This window comes from Periplaneta americana, chromosome 16, assembly GCF_040183065.1.
Source record: "Periplaneta americana isolate PAMFEO1 chromosome 16, P.americana_PAMFEO1_priV1, whole genome shotgun sequence".
In the NCBI taxonomy this organism is placed as follows: Eukaryota; Metazoa; Arthropoda; class Insecta; order Blattodea; family Blattidae; genus Periplaneta; species Periplaneta americana.
In genome coordinates, this window is record NC_091132.1 from 6,132,124 (window position 1) to 6,148,264 (window position 16,141).

General features: G+C 32.6%; 1 protein-coding gene across 1 annotated transcript in view; it reads left to right on the plus strand.

Annotated features, from left to right (window-relative positions):
• Window positions 1-16,141, plus strand: part of LOC138716496 (uncharacterized) — a 299,515-nt gene that overhangs the window by 266,388 nt on the left and 16,986 nt on the right. The window contains exon 5 of the mRNA XM_069849639.1: window positions 826-895. Coding sequence (XP_069705740.1) covers window positions 826-895 — 70 coding nt within the window. The remainder of the gene's footprint in view (window positions 1-825; window positions 896-16,141) is intronic.

The following is a 16,141-nucleotide window of genomic DNA, read 5'->3' on the forward strand; positions in this document are numbered from 1 at the left end:
TTGCTTTTTTTTGACAAACACGTATTATATATTATGTCCTTTATCTATTAACATTTTTGTTTATGTATTATTATACTCCATGTTGTAATGTCTATTTCCATTGCACTTGATTTTAAAAATACTTGAATTATCACTTGCATACATATGTCTTAATATTTTGTGTCTCACTGTACCCACTACTCCCCTATAGGAGGTTTTGAGCAGATTTAAGTAGCAGAAAAAACGAGTACATGCTCACACTATCTCAAACCATTTTGCGTTTTTCGCAACTGTTCACTTTATTCACTACGTTTTTTTATTATTTAACAACGCTGTATCGAATACCCGGTTATTTAGCGTCCATGGGATTGGTGGTAGCCAGATGAGGCCGAAGATTCGCCATATATTCTTGATTCCGTTTATCAATTATTCGGTTTTAATGATAGAAATAGTGCATATAACAATTTCTCTAAAACATGTGGGTCTCACAACAGACCTGGGAGCTATTCGCATAATATATCTTCATTTTAATTAACAAAAAAGAAATGTTTTTTAGATCGATTTAAAGTTCATCGCCATTTTGTCTCTATGATTGCAAATAAAAACGTATTAATTTTTACCAGAGATTACGAGTATTATAATTATATCATGTGCTTCAGTTGCGGATAAATTAACTCGTTCAAACTGAATACGAAGAAAATCCCACCAATAATTTAGGATAAATATCTATATATTGATATACATGCAGGGTTTTCCACTCTTTCTAATATGTCTATAAGGCTACATGAATATTTTACATATCCCACTCAATTTATGTGTTGAGGTCAATTTATCTTTATGTTGCAGGTCAATTCTTCTCGAAGCAGTTCTGGGAACACTACGACGAATATCAGGAGTCCTATCGGAAGGCCAGACAGTGAGTATTATTATTATTATTATTATTATTATTATTATTATTATTATTATTATTATTATTATTATTATTATTATCATTATCATTATCATTATCATCATCATCATTATTATTATTATCATTATGATTATTACTATCAGTATTATTATCATTATTATTATTATCATCTTTGTTATTATTATCATTATTATCATCATCATTATCATTATCATTATTATTGTAATTATTATTATAATTATTATTATTACCATTATTATTATCATTATCATCATCATCATCATTATTATCATCACTATTATTATTATCATTATCATTATTATTATTATCATTATTATTATCATCATCACTATTATCATTATTATCATCATTATCATTATTATTATTATCATCATTATTATTATCATTATCATTATTATTAGTATCATTATCATTATTATCAGTATTATTATTATCATTACCATCATTATTATTATCATTATTACTATCATTATTATTATCATCATTATCATTATTATTATCATTATTATCATTATCATTATTATCATCATTATTATCATTATCATTATTATTATCATCATTATTAGTATCATTATTATTATCATTATCATTATTATTATCAGTATTATTATCATTATCATCATCATTATTATTATCATTATTATTATTATTATCATTATTATTATTATGATTATTATCATTATCATTATCATTATTGTTATCATTATTATTATCATTATTATTATTATCATTATTATTAATATTATTATTATTATTATTATTATTATTATTATTACTATACACTACGTCCATACTCGTATAAGAGCAGTGTTACGCGCAATCCCAACCCACACAAGCTGAATAAACTAAGTTCGCTGATATACAGGTTTCGATACAGACACTCCTGTTCGTCCCTAAACCAACCCCCTCCATGCGTCGCCAGCCGCTGATCAGGGAATGCTATGGAGCCCTAACATGAGGAAATGGGAGAAATCCGAAAAAAAACCCTAACTGCCACCTTGTTCGTCATAAGTGTTACTACACATACTTAAATGAAAAATCACAGATCTGACAGGGACTCGAACCCAGCCCGCCTGTGCAGCTGATATCATGGTTTATATTTTATGGTCAAGTTTACTCCAATTTACAGTACATTTCCAGTTTCCACACGTAGGCCTCATTTTAATTTCAAACCCAGTTTGACCAATCACGGGGTTTGAACCCGGATCCTCCCGCATGTGAGTCACAAATGTTACCATCTGAGCCACTTCGCTCAGCAAATTACATTATTCTCTAACATTCTATACGATATATCTTAAAAATTCAGTTGGTAACTTGAAAATTCAATTCTGTAACATTCTAGACGATATATCAACATTTTAACTACAGGGTGATCCGCGTGAGTATGGATAAAATAAAACCATTTACTACTAAACTTAATTTGTTGAAACTTTGTGCATACAACACTGAAAGATGGGAGATTCCTCAGAGCTCAACATGACCCCCATTGCGCACCCTGCACAACTCATAACGGTGATGCAATTCAGCCCATGTCCGTTGTAACATAAGAGGGGTGATTTGTTGAAAAGCTTGAGTAATTTTTACTCTCAGATCATCACTCTTCCTGGGTTTCTGTGAATAGACAATGTCTTCAACAAAACCCTGCACGAAGAAGTCAGGAGGGGTTAGATCTGGGGAGTTTGGGGACCAAGCCAAGAGATAGCTGCTTCTCGTACTGGATATCGCCTGCTACCTCCTGCATGTTTTTTTTTTAACACAGAACCTGTTTCTATAAATGTTCGATACCATATCATTATGGAATCGTATTTAGGTACATTACGCACACCATACTCACGTCGAAATTCCCTTTGAATTCTTTTAACACTCTCAAATTTAGCATACCAAAGAATACATTGTGCCCGCTGTTGATTTGTAGTAGCCATCTACGGTTTTCATTTGTTCTTTTAGATTATGCATTGTTGATTGTCATATTTATGGAAACTCCCATCTTTTAATCATAATATAACCAGCAAGAAATTTTTCATACTATCAAAATAGCTTTATAATTATAAATTAATATTATCCATACCCAAACGGATCACCCTGTATATTACAGTTCAGAAAGGAAACGCCCGCGAAGAAACAAAATGTTTTCTGTTCTCTTGATTTCAAGAATTCATACCTAAAAAGAGAGCAAGAAGTTTCCTTCCGTTTTTCATAGTAACTTTATCATAAGAAGTTACTTTTCTAATTCGATCGACCTTGTCTTACGCTGTAATTCCCCATTAGAAGCAGTATGACTGTCATTTGAAATGTTACGCAGCAAAATAAATTGCAAAGCAGTGGTCTGCCCTGGATGTGACTCATCCGGTAGGCGAACTCGGTCCACGTTATTAATTCTTGCACTGTCGTTCCCACAGTGGAAATGTGATGCAGGTGTGGTCACTCGAGGATTGAAGGAATTCCAGCACTCTAACGGAAATGACAAACGTCAAGGGCAATAGTAGCAAACCTGCAGTAACTTTCTGGTAGAGAATGTAAGAATGTTTGCCATTAGAAAAGAACAGCAACTTCTGGCGCGGAAAGTTTGGTTAACTGTCAGACAAACATATCGTGTTATTGTGAGTAATTACTCATTTGTTTTTCGTATCTCATAACTACTAGCCTAATTCCATCTTTTGATGGGTGTATAAATATAAACAATTGAATAACACCCCTCCCCCCCTTTCCTATCAGTTTTTGACTCCATTCGAAAACTAAATCCCTGGAAAGTAGCAAACAATTATAATTTTATTCAGAACCAAGGATACCACCCGAAGTACGATTTAATTTCCCCCCCCCCCGGAAGGAATTCAAAACAGTTACTACAGTCAGAGACTGATACTGAATCCGCAGCTTTCAACTGGCTGAAATTCCAAAAAAATATGAAGGAGAAAATCATTCAAATAATATTATGTATCTACTGATGAAATGTCGAAACTATCTGATCTTTTCTTTTCGGAGAGCATAGGCCAATTTTGTATCAAGAGAATACATCGCGATCGAAATAGTAATATACGTTACAAGAGCGGTATGTTGACGTTTTCATGTTCGAGGAAAAGATTGAAAAAGCGAAACGTAGTTGAGCTTTTTTAATTTCCGAGAACATGAAAACAAACATACTGCTCGTGTATCGTACATTATTTTGTGCGAAGATCGTTTATTACATACCTGAAAGAGGAATTTCTATATAGTTGCAATGAAATCTCCATCTTGGTTTCTGTTCAATGACGGCAAATTTGCAAAACAAATATATCTATCTTCAACATTGTTCCTATAAAATGTTTTCTGTGTTTACTATACTCCAGCAGGCCGTGATATACGTCTGTCTTTTTTTTCCCCCAGTCTATGATGAGTCTGGAATCTTGTTGATTTTTTCACGGCTTCCTTAATGTTACTTGCATTACAAATGCAGTAACTTTTGTGGTGTTGTAGAGTTTACTTAATTTTTGCAAATATTTAAAAATTGTAATTAACATTGCAATTTAGGTGAAATTGCAGTGGTAAATTTCCAATTTATAATTATTACTATATTGAACGTCTTTAAAAATAATATGTTAAAAGCCTAAAGCAGTAAAATGAATGTCGCGCTTAAGCGGTAAGAAGAGGGAAATTGTTATGTGTGTTACGTTGGGAATACTGAATGTGGTATTTCACACTTACCGCGTATTGGTTTTGTGCGGAAAGCAAGCAAATACACACGATCTCGCACAAAAGAAGTTCTTAAATTTTGTATAACATTTACAACCCGGTATTTATGCTAAACAAGTTTCTCGTCTATGATTGCCATTAAATAAAAGCCAGAAATCGCCTTCAACTTCAAAATAATATCACTAGTTATGTATGGAGTGCTTTGTCCTATTTGAGAGAGTAGGCTACTTTCTGCGGAAGAAAAAGAAAATATGCACATTTATTACATGAATTGCTTTTTAGTTTCTGACTATTGAAAGTTTTGTATTTTTATGTTCATCGTTGTTTATGTTTCTAAATACAACAGCGCAAGATAATCTGCTTCGCGCATTACCCAATTTTTTTGCATTGCATTTATTGCATATATATTTTATGTATTTTAACACGATTCAATTGAGCATAGTTAAAATTTGAATTATAAAATAATGGATTGCTAATCTAACGTACTATTACTGCATACTAAATCAATACACTCTCGTTGTTCGTTAATTCTCTCAGATTAAAATGAGTGTACATAAATATTATTTTAAGAAATACAGAAAACGAATGTACAAAATAGCCTATCAAATTTTCTGTGCATAAGAAGCTATTTTAATCTTACCTGTCCTCGATTCACTCAGACGTTACTGTAATAACATTATAGCATTATGTCCATCTAGAGAAACTACACTTTCGAATGGTGAAATAATAATTAATTATACAAGTCGGTTAATTTAGCATCTGATATTACTTCATACAAACACAGAAACATTCTCTGTAGGCTATGTTTAATAGCTTTCGATTGTTGATGTCCAAGGCCCCTGTTTCGATTGTTGTTGCCCAAGGCCCCTTATAGACGAAGTCATTTGTTCTTAATTCATTTCACCGTCTTAGATTGCGTTATTTTAATTTTAAAACTCATTTATCTCATTAAATATTAGTCCTATCAAAATTTTGTAAAGAATAAAACTTATCGGAAATCATTTTTAAAGATACTTTTGTTATGTAACATTTTTCATAAAAATCAATAATAAGCGAGATATTTCGATTTATTTAATTCAGGCCTCCTTATAACCCCCCTTTTAAATAAAGTATTTTGAATGCCATATAGCCTAAAATCTAAGTTATAACGAACTTAATTTATATTCCAATTTTCATATAAATCGGTTCAGCCATTATCGCGTGAAAAGGTAACAAACATACAGACAGACAGACAGACAGACAAAAATTTCAAAAATGCGATTTTCGGTTTCAGGGTGGTTAATTATATATGTTAGGACCAATTATTTTTGGAAAATCGAAAATTACCAGAAAAATTTCGGCTTCAGATTTATTATTAGTATAGATTATGAATCGTTTCCCCACCCCCCTCAGCTCTTTACACGACCTCTTGAGGGTCGTGACCCTTAGTTTGGGAACCAATGATGTTGATGATGATGATGATTGAGAATTGTTAGGATGTCACGAAGGAACCGGAGTACATGAAGAAAAGTCCTGTCTTACTTGGATCACGACACAGGTTAGGAAGCTAGGGTGGATCGATCGACATTTGAACCCATGTCCTCTGGCCCATAAGCCCAGCGCGCTAATACTGAGGCACCGTAGCGGTTTCTCACAGCGCTTGTAAGATTGTCAAACTGTCAGAAATTATAAAAATTATCACGTACTTTCTATTCACATTTATTACTCTTCAATACAATAAAAAACAATGGGTGTGACTGATATGCAATATCTTCGTCTGATCTCTCTTTTTCTTTCTGTTTCTTGTGTTCTAGTTTCACTGTTATTTACTGTTTGTTTTCGGTCAAGTAAGTTTTTAATTATTATTCTCATCAATTGGTAAATAACCTCTTTTTTCCATAACATTCCATAAACTATTCCTGTATAGTCGACGCACTTTTTTCACATCTATACTAATAAGAAATCTGTAGCCGAAATTTTTCTGGTAATTTTCGATTTTCCAAAAAGAATTGGTCCTAACATATATAATTAACCACCCTGAAACAGAAAATCGCTTTTTTTGAAATTTTTGTTTGTATGTCTGTCTGTCTGTATGTTTGTTACCTTTTCACGCGATAATGGCTGAACGGATTTCGATGAAAATTGGAATATAAATTAAGTTCGTTGTAACTTAGATTTTAGGCTATATGGCTCTCAAAATACACTATTTAAAAGGGGGGTTATAAGGGGGCCTGAATTAAATAAATCGAAATATCTCGCTTATTATTGATTTTTGTGAAAAATGTTACATAACAAACGTTTCTTTAAAAATAATTTGCGATAAGTTTTATGCCTTGAAACATTTTGATAGGACTGATATTTAATGAGATAAATGAGTTTTAAAATTAAAATAACTGCCATCTAAGGCCGTGTAATGAATTAAAAAAAATGACTTCGTCTATAAGGGGCTTTGGACAGCAACAATCGAAAGCTAAGAAAGATGGCCTACAGAGAATGTTTCTGTGTTTGTATGAAGTAATATCGGAAGCTAAATTAACCGATTTGTATAATTAATTATTATTTCACCATTGGAAAGTGTAGTTTCTCTAGATGGACATAATGCTATAATGTTATTACAGTAACTTCTGATATAATATAATATAATATAATATAATATAATATAATATAATATAATATAATATAATATAATATAATTTAAGTTATTTGAAGGGTTCAGAACCATAGTGGGCCAAGCGCCATTTACTCAATAGACTACGTAGAAAACAAGGGTTAAAATTAAGTTATTACCATAATTCAATGGAAACCTATAACAAGTAAAATAAAATATACACATTAAATCTAAATGATGTCAATCTTCATTAAACTATGGTTGCATGTAATGAAAATTAAGAAACAGGTTAAAGAAATTGTCATTGCACCAAATGAGTGTCTCTGGACCAAAATGATCGGATTTTAATTATTTAAATACAATTTAAATTAAGTAACATATTAAACGATTTATGCTTCTATCAAACACGAATGTTCCCTGGATCAAATGTCCTATTTTAATTATGTAATTACTTTATATTTATTTCTAACGGGTGCAGCGGAGGGCACGGGTAAGGCTAGTCAACAACAATGAATGTCTTTCCAAATTATATTAACTTCGCTTCTTATTTACAGAACTCAATATTAAAACATTGTTACAGGCAATAGCACAATTATTGATATTTCTAATTAATTATTATCATAAGGTATCACCACAGTCTAGTATATTCAGTCACGAAGCTTGAGTTTATGAGGCTAATAGGAACAATAGACTGTGCAGGTACTATTTCGCATTGCCTGTAATGAGGCGATGGTAGCGATCCTAGTGGTTAGCAACTATCTATGGATGTATATATACTACGTATTGAGCTTCGTGACTGTATATACTAGACTGTGGCATCACTCGCGTGACATTTGAATAAGACCATTTCGCGAATAATAATACCTCATAATACATATTTAAAAAAGATAACATAACTATATTACTACAATTAAATAAGACGTGTAAGTTGCTAACATAATATATTTCATTGACCGGCATAGCTTTGGCCTCCTGGAGTATGAAATTCATGGATAAACATTTGGCAATAGCTGTAGAAATTACGATTAGTGAAAGAACAAATGTTTGAGGTTATAATAATTTTATTTTAAACGTGGTACTTTCATTTAAGACTTTCGACAAGATGAAAACACGTGTGTTTGAATGAGAATATTTCGTGAATATATTAATAAATAGTTTATAACATACAGAAACAGATTATATTACAAATTAAGATATTTAATACTTACATTTAATCAACCCCGGGCTATAAGCTTGAAACCGTGGAACCAAAAAGGTGTACTAGTATGGCCGTCAAATTACCCATAGTTCATCTCTTTTTCCGGTGTGTTAAACAGCTGTTAAGTTCGTAGTATTACGATTACGACTTCTGTTTTGTGTTGTGAATATTTTGAAAGTCTAGTAAAATTAAGTGGGTGTTATTTTTATAAAAGCTAATATTCTTTTCTGTTGGTTGATATAGTGAACAGCAATAAAATAAAGTAGAAATGAAGTGTTCAGTCCATGTAACAACCATAATACGTTTAATAAAGCTGCAGTGAAATGTGCATTGATATAATAATCTACTAATTTACTCCTGTCCCCTCCACATCCGTTCTAAGCCATTTACGTAAGACAAAATATAATTTTTGAAGCGTCATATGTTAGATAGAGCATAGGTGGACATATTGTGCTGTTGAGCCTAATTTTTTAAATATCTGGCTTTATAAAATACCGTAAGTTACTATACAGAAAAGTACATTTTTATAGTACAGGGTGAAGGTCAACCATGACATATAATTACTTAAGGTTGTTCGACAATAAAATATCATTATAGGCTGCAGTATTTTCAAAGAGTGTAGGCTATTATTTTTATCGTGTAGTTGCTACGTGGCCTAATACTGGTAAATTACATTATTTTTTAAATATAGACTATAAAATATTTTACATTTTTATATACAGTACAAAGAATATGTACAGCCCTATTATAATGCTAAATTACATCTTTAATGATCAATTGTTTTATTAATAAATGTTCAGAAAAGTATAGGCCACATTTTTATATAGGTTATGTAGTAGGCCTATCTTGTATATAGATGGACCATTATACGGCCTAATACAGTACTAAGTTATATAGCTATACTTTATCATGTCTAAATTTACAGAAAAATGAGAAAAGTGTGCATTTGTTGCATAGCCTATAGCCAGTGCTTTTCTTCTGGAGAAAAAATTGCTGGAGTTCTGTGTAGAATTATAACAGACTGGGAGGTGATTACTATCCAGTGTCGTTTTTAACCTCCTTTTCGCCCAACTTTCTTGGTGTGTCAGAGTTTGATGGCAGTTCTGATGATGTTGAAATTATATAAGGAACTTCTTTTAGAGTCTCTGGATTATGATGCCGAACCTCAAAGGGAAGAGAAAAAAACTAGGCTAATTTGTATATGAAATCTTACAGACTATAACTAAATGGACTGTACTTCATCATTGTTAAATTCTAAATATATACTTACTTACAAATGGCTTTTAAGGAACCCGAAGGTTCATTGCCGCCCACACATAAGCCCGCCAGCGGTCCCTATCCTGTGCAAGATTAATCCAGTCTCTATCATCATACCCCACCTCCCTCAAATCCATTTTAATATTATCCTCCCATCTACGTCTCGGCCTCCCTAAAGGTCTTTTTCCCTCCGGTCTCCCAACTAACACTCTATATGCATTTCTGGATTCGCCCATACGTGCTACATGCCCTGCCCATCTCAAACGTCTGGATTTAATGTTCCTAATTATATCAGGTGAAGAATACAATGCGTGCAGTTCTGTGTTGTGTAACTTTCTCCATTCCCCTGTAACTTCATCCCGCTTAGCCCCAAATATTTTCCTAAGCACCTTATTCCCAAAGACCCTGAACCTATGTTCCTCTCTCAGAGTGAGAGTCCAAGTTTCACAACCATACAGAAGAACCGGTAATATAACTGTTTTATAAATTCTAACTTTCAGATTTTTGGACAGCAGACTGGATGATAAGAGCTTCTCAACCGAATAATAACACGCATTTCCCATATTTATTCTGCGTTTAATTTCCTCCCGAGTGTCATTTATATTTGTTACTGTTGCTCCAAGATATTTGAATTTTTCCACCTCTTCGAAGGATAAATCTCCAATTTTTATATTTCCATTTCGTACAATATTCTGGTCACGAGACATAATCATATACTTTGTCTTTTCGGGATTTACTTCCAAACCGATCGCTCTACTTGCTTCAAGTAAAATTTCCGTGTTTTCCCTAATCGTTTATGTATTTTCTCCTAACATATTCCTAATATATATATATATATATATATATATATATATATATATATATATAGGTGAATGATATGCTTATATATTTAATTGTTTCCATATGCAAAGTTGGAACTGCATTTGATTTCAGTCTAACACTAGAGCAGCAGGAGGACCTGTCAAAACATTCTTCCAGGAAATGTTGCGAACAAATAACGCTTCTTGCCGTTGGCTGCCAATTTGGCTTACTTATAAATTTTAGTTATTCATTTTTACGACTTAAATCTTTCGGAAATCTGTAAAGAACGTAAGCCATAATGGTTAGGCCTACATACTATTATATGAATTCCATTCATTATACATAAATATAACAATATAATGCTTAGATATGAAAGGTCACGGCATTTCCTGAAGATTTTGGTTTAGCTGTTACACCACAAACGCAACAACTAACCATTATTAAAATGTGAATTAGATATTTAAATTTCGCCATGTGACATAACAGCCTGCAGCAAAATTAAATACTTGGCGGCAATTCGCGGAGAATTATGAGACAAAAGGTGTAGTTTGACGTCACATCCGTCCCATTGCTTGCAAGCATTTCCCCTTGGATCGCTCTCTCCTTTCTTTTTATCCTCTCAGCATTTAATAGTACCGCCATCACGCAATGTCACGGCCCGCTGTGTTCTTAAAGAAACAATGAAAATGTTTAACATCTGAACATCAGGTACGACAAGACATTAAACAAATGCGCGTTTGATGCGACAAGATTGCAGTTGACACTTAGCGTTTATTGGTTAAAACTCAATAGATTCTTTCACTTGATTGGTGCATTGATACATGAGCGAAATAATAAATATAAATAGTTATTAAATTGTCTCAGCCATATATTTCTGCCTTTTTCTTGTGTTCTAGTGTCGTTATTAATTACAATGTGTGTTCGGTAATGTAATCTTTAAATTATTTTGATAAGCTACTGTTTTGAGAGGCTCTTTTTTTATAACATTCCTGAAATTATTTTATGACACACTAGTCCATAATTGTTCAATTTCTCTATGGATACGATATATGTAATGCAGTCCATTAAATCTTTACGGGCCTATTAAAACGTTTATATGTCGTTTGTTTACTTATTATTATATTTATTTAATTGGCAACAACTTATCTTCAGCTTGTTTGGCTTTAACCCTTTCTTACCTATAGATACCATATGGCAATAATTAACTTTATAGCATTTATATACTTGTGTGTTACATATGAAGGTAAATTTTGCTGGATAACTTCTATTTCAATACATTTTCATCAATATAGTTTTGTTTCAAATGTTGCCACTCACGTAACTTGGTCGCTGAATTGGTCCTAATACAGCTATTTGTTTCAACATGGATTGCTTGTAAATTTAATTTGGATTAGAAAGGGTTAATAACAACTCCAGAAGGAATTTCGGTTTCAACGGATCCCGATATCATTTCGAACATAAGAGAACATTGTTTATTAAATTCAGAGACTGGTAACTTAACAACAACAAAAATAATAGCATCATGCATGGCCTCCCTGAACGAATAATTTTTATTCTACGTATTCTTCTTTTTTCTAGTATACATAGTCCCTGGATACCAAAACAAAACACGCTTAACAAGACATGCAAACACAAAGCGAATTTATAACTTAAAATTATTATCAAAAAGTTTCAATTTATTCAATTACGAACTAGTTTACCACAAATAATGTATGAACCTTGGCGAAATTTCATGTTTAAACCTCGGACCACTTGCACCCCGAGACCCTTGCTATAAACATCTTCATTTCGCTCTTGATACATCAATTACTATTTGTATATTCGACGAAATCTTTTCCATATCAACAATAACTATTGCATGTTTCCAAATTATACATGTACTAGTGGCTTCTGCAGCAAATGCTGCAAACTAAGTTCATTAGACGTTCAAATAAACATTTTTCAGATTTATTTTCAATGAAGAATACCAGACATTTTGGAAGTTACTTGCTTCCATAATAATGAAACATACTCCCTCTGAATGATTTTTTTATGCCAAATACTTTGTCTAGAACCTACCCACCTTCAGTTTTTTAGTTTCAACGCCGAAACGCAAGTAACAATGTTGGGAGGTTCAGTAGGTTTTTCATGTTGGAGTAAAGTTATAGCTATTTCAGGTCATTGTGAATTTTAAGTGAAAGTTAAAAAAAAATTCAGGTTTGCTATGCTTTCGAACAATAAACTTAGCATCTTGGTATAGCTACTACATGTAGACCTTGAAATGTAGAGAGTAAAATCATTTTAATCCTGCTAAGAGATCTTGCTGAAATGATCGGGAGACTACAACATTTTGTACGCCTCTTATTTTATCAGTAAGTAATACCTTTTGGTCTTTCCTTAGGAACTGTAATTTTTGCGCTCTCTCGAGGCAATATCAAAGAGAATGACGCATATAAATATCTACACCGTACCGCCATTAAGTATATCAAAGAGACCCAACCCAACTTCATTAATAACTATAAAATTATTTGATTTTAATAACAATATTATTATCTTACGTACGTTTTGTAGTTATATATAATATACTATATAGCCGCCACTCAGTAACTTATATAAATGAAGATCTAATTTAAGATATTCTCTACATCTACTTATATAACCCCAAAACGTTTCACTTTCATATCATCAGTATAGCATTAATATGTATGATGAATGAAAAATAGGCAAATCATGGCATTAACTATAATAATATTTCATTTCTAATGGTAATAATATCATCAAAACACTTCAAGTTTTGTAGATTTTAATATCCAATACACAGCTGTACTCAGAAAATTCAGTCTACACACCGCAGAATCGGACCTGTAAATTATGTTTACTAAGTCTTGAAGTTTTTAATAACCAATTGAATTTGAGCTCTAAATATGTCAGCAATCCTGCAAGTCATAGCCTTCATGTAATAGCCTATTGTTTATTGTAGTGTGTCTGTGTTTTGTTTTATTCTGAAAAGTCATTATTTCTCAAAACTGACGACAGATGGATTTTGGAAAATAGGAAAATTACGTAGGAAAACTAACCCTTCACTGAAAACTACTATTTTTCTGAAAAACTTTGGGTTCCAAGCTTCAAAATTAGGGGTCATTTATTAAAATCCGTTCAGCCGTTTTCCCGTAATTTCCTTTACCAGTTCAAATTATATATATATATATATATATATATATATATATATATATATATATATATATATAGATTAGTGGCTTATGCAGCAAATGCTGCAAACTAAGTTCATTGGACGTCCAAATAAACATTTTTCAGATTTATTTTCAATGAAGAATACCAGACATTCTGAAAGTTATTTGCTTACATAATAATGAAAGATACTCTCTCTCGAGCCAATACTGAAGTGAACCACGCATATAAATATCTACACCACACCGCCATTAAATATATGAAAAATACCCAACCCCACTCGATTAATAACTATAAAAATATTTGATTTTTAATAACATTATTATTATCTTACGTAAGTTTTATAGCTTTCAGTAACATATACTATATAGCCGCCACTCAGTAAAATATAGAAATCAAAATCTAATTTAAGTTATTCTCCACATCAACGTTTCACTTTCATATCATCAATATAGCATTAATATGTATAATTAATGAAAAATAGTTACATTATGGCATTAACTACAATAATATTTCATTTCTAATGGTAATAATGTCTTCAAACCACCTCAAGTTTAGTAGTTTTTAATATCCAATACACAGCTGTACCCAGAAAATTACACACCACAGAATCGAACCTGTAAATTATTTTTAGTAAGTTACGTTTTTAATAACCAATTTAATTTGAGCTCTAAATATGCCAGCATTCTTGCAGATCATGGCCTTCGTGTAATATTGTTTACTGTAGTGTGTGTTTTGTTTTATTCTGAAATGCAATTAGCTAGTTCTCAAAACTGACGACAGATGGATTTTGGAAAATAAGAAAATTATGTTGAAAAATTGACATTTCACTGAAAGCTACAATTTTTCTGAAAAACTTTGAGTTCCAAGCTTCAAAATGAGGGGTCATTTATTAAAATCCGTTCAGCCGTTTTCCCGTAATTTCCATTACCAGTTCAAATTATATATATAGATTACCTTCGTTTCTCACTTCCTAACTCAATATGAAAACTTGTGTCACTAATTTCTCTTTTGCAGCAAATTTCCTGTTTAATGCATAATATATTTACACGCTTGTAATTGCGAAGATGTGTTCTAATGACCAAGAAAACGTAATTCTCATCTCCCGCCTGCTCACGTTGGAAGCTCGGATAAAAGGTAATGTGAAAGTGACATACTAAAGCTGTTCATAAATCGAGTTAACGTTTTTACTGGGAAACAGTTGACTGTACTGTTCCGTCGTTATTGCGCGAATGAAAGACTCTGCAGAATTTATTTCCCCATCCTGAGACATGCATATATAATTCCAGCATTATCGCCTATGGGTGTGAAGTATGGCAAATTGGAAAGGCTTATGAACAAAGGTTACTGGCAACGGAGGTGGATTTTTTTTTTGTGGTGGTCTTCGTATACATTGCGTCGAGAAAAGATGAAGGCACCAGAGAGCTGCGGAACTTCTGATAGTAAAAGAGAGGCACATAATAGATTTAAACAACAGATTGCAGCCTACCTAAACAAATTATGAATTGGCAGACCAACGAGACGGGACGAACAGTACAGCAAGGTCGACACGGTTGAGTGGCAGCATGTGTGAAAGAAATTTACAAGATGCAGTCTGATTCCATCGCAACACATGCAGACGAAACACAGAGAAGCACCAAAGATATTTATGCAGATCGGTTTTTACACCAGACAACCGTGCAGAAGGAATAGATACAGGGACATCATTTTATTTTTACTAACATTTCTCATATTAACCTGGATATACCTTTGAGAACCATAAACACCGTTTGCTACCCCCTTCCACGACTGGAGTTCGATGATACTGGCGTAATATAAAAACAAATCACTTTACTAGGTATATGAGGGAAGAAAAGTAGTTCATCCATTTACGTAAACTGGGAAATATCGCGATTTTGAGTTTGATGATTTTCATTAGGTTTTTGTTTAATCAAAATACAGTACAGTATTAACAATGAGTGTTTTTACTCACGAACTGAGCTATTCATGCGGACGCATTCATTATGCAGTGTATATTATACTGTCTACAGCACATTAGCGTACAATATAGAGAATGAAGTTAAATTGAAAAATAATCAAATATGGATATTTAAACAAATTTTTGAAAATAGTGGCCGTTTATTTCGATACAGGCTTCAGTTCTTTCGTGCATATTATCGTACTATAAACTATTGTACCTAATTCCAATTACCAGTTTCGTCCTTCGTACCAGTAACTCATATTGAAATAATTCTGTATCTACTTTATAAAAGAGTACCTTACGTACTGTAAATTCAATCTTCACTTCTGCCCGACCCGCACAGATAAAATTACTCAGACATGCTATCTACTGTCCGTCCAAGTGATTATGCCGCAGGATCGTAGAGAGGGGGAAAATCACGTGACAGTTAATTACTTAACGAGGCCCTTTTATTTAAGTTATTTTAAACAGTTGTATAATATTACGTAGACGTCCAATTCCTAACAGAAATTAATGTTCTGAGAAAAGAGCTAAGACAGCCAGCCACTAGTCTTTACAGAGAGGCGAATAGAAGCGGGTGGGGGAAACCGG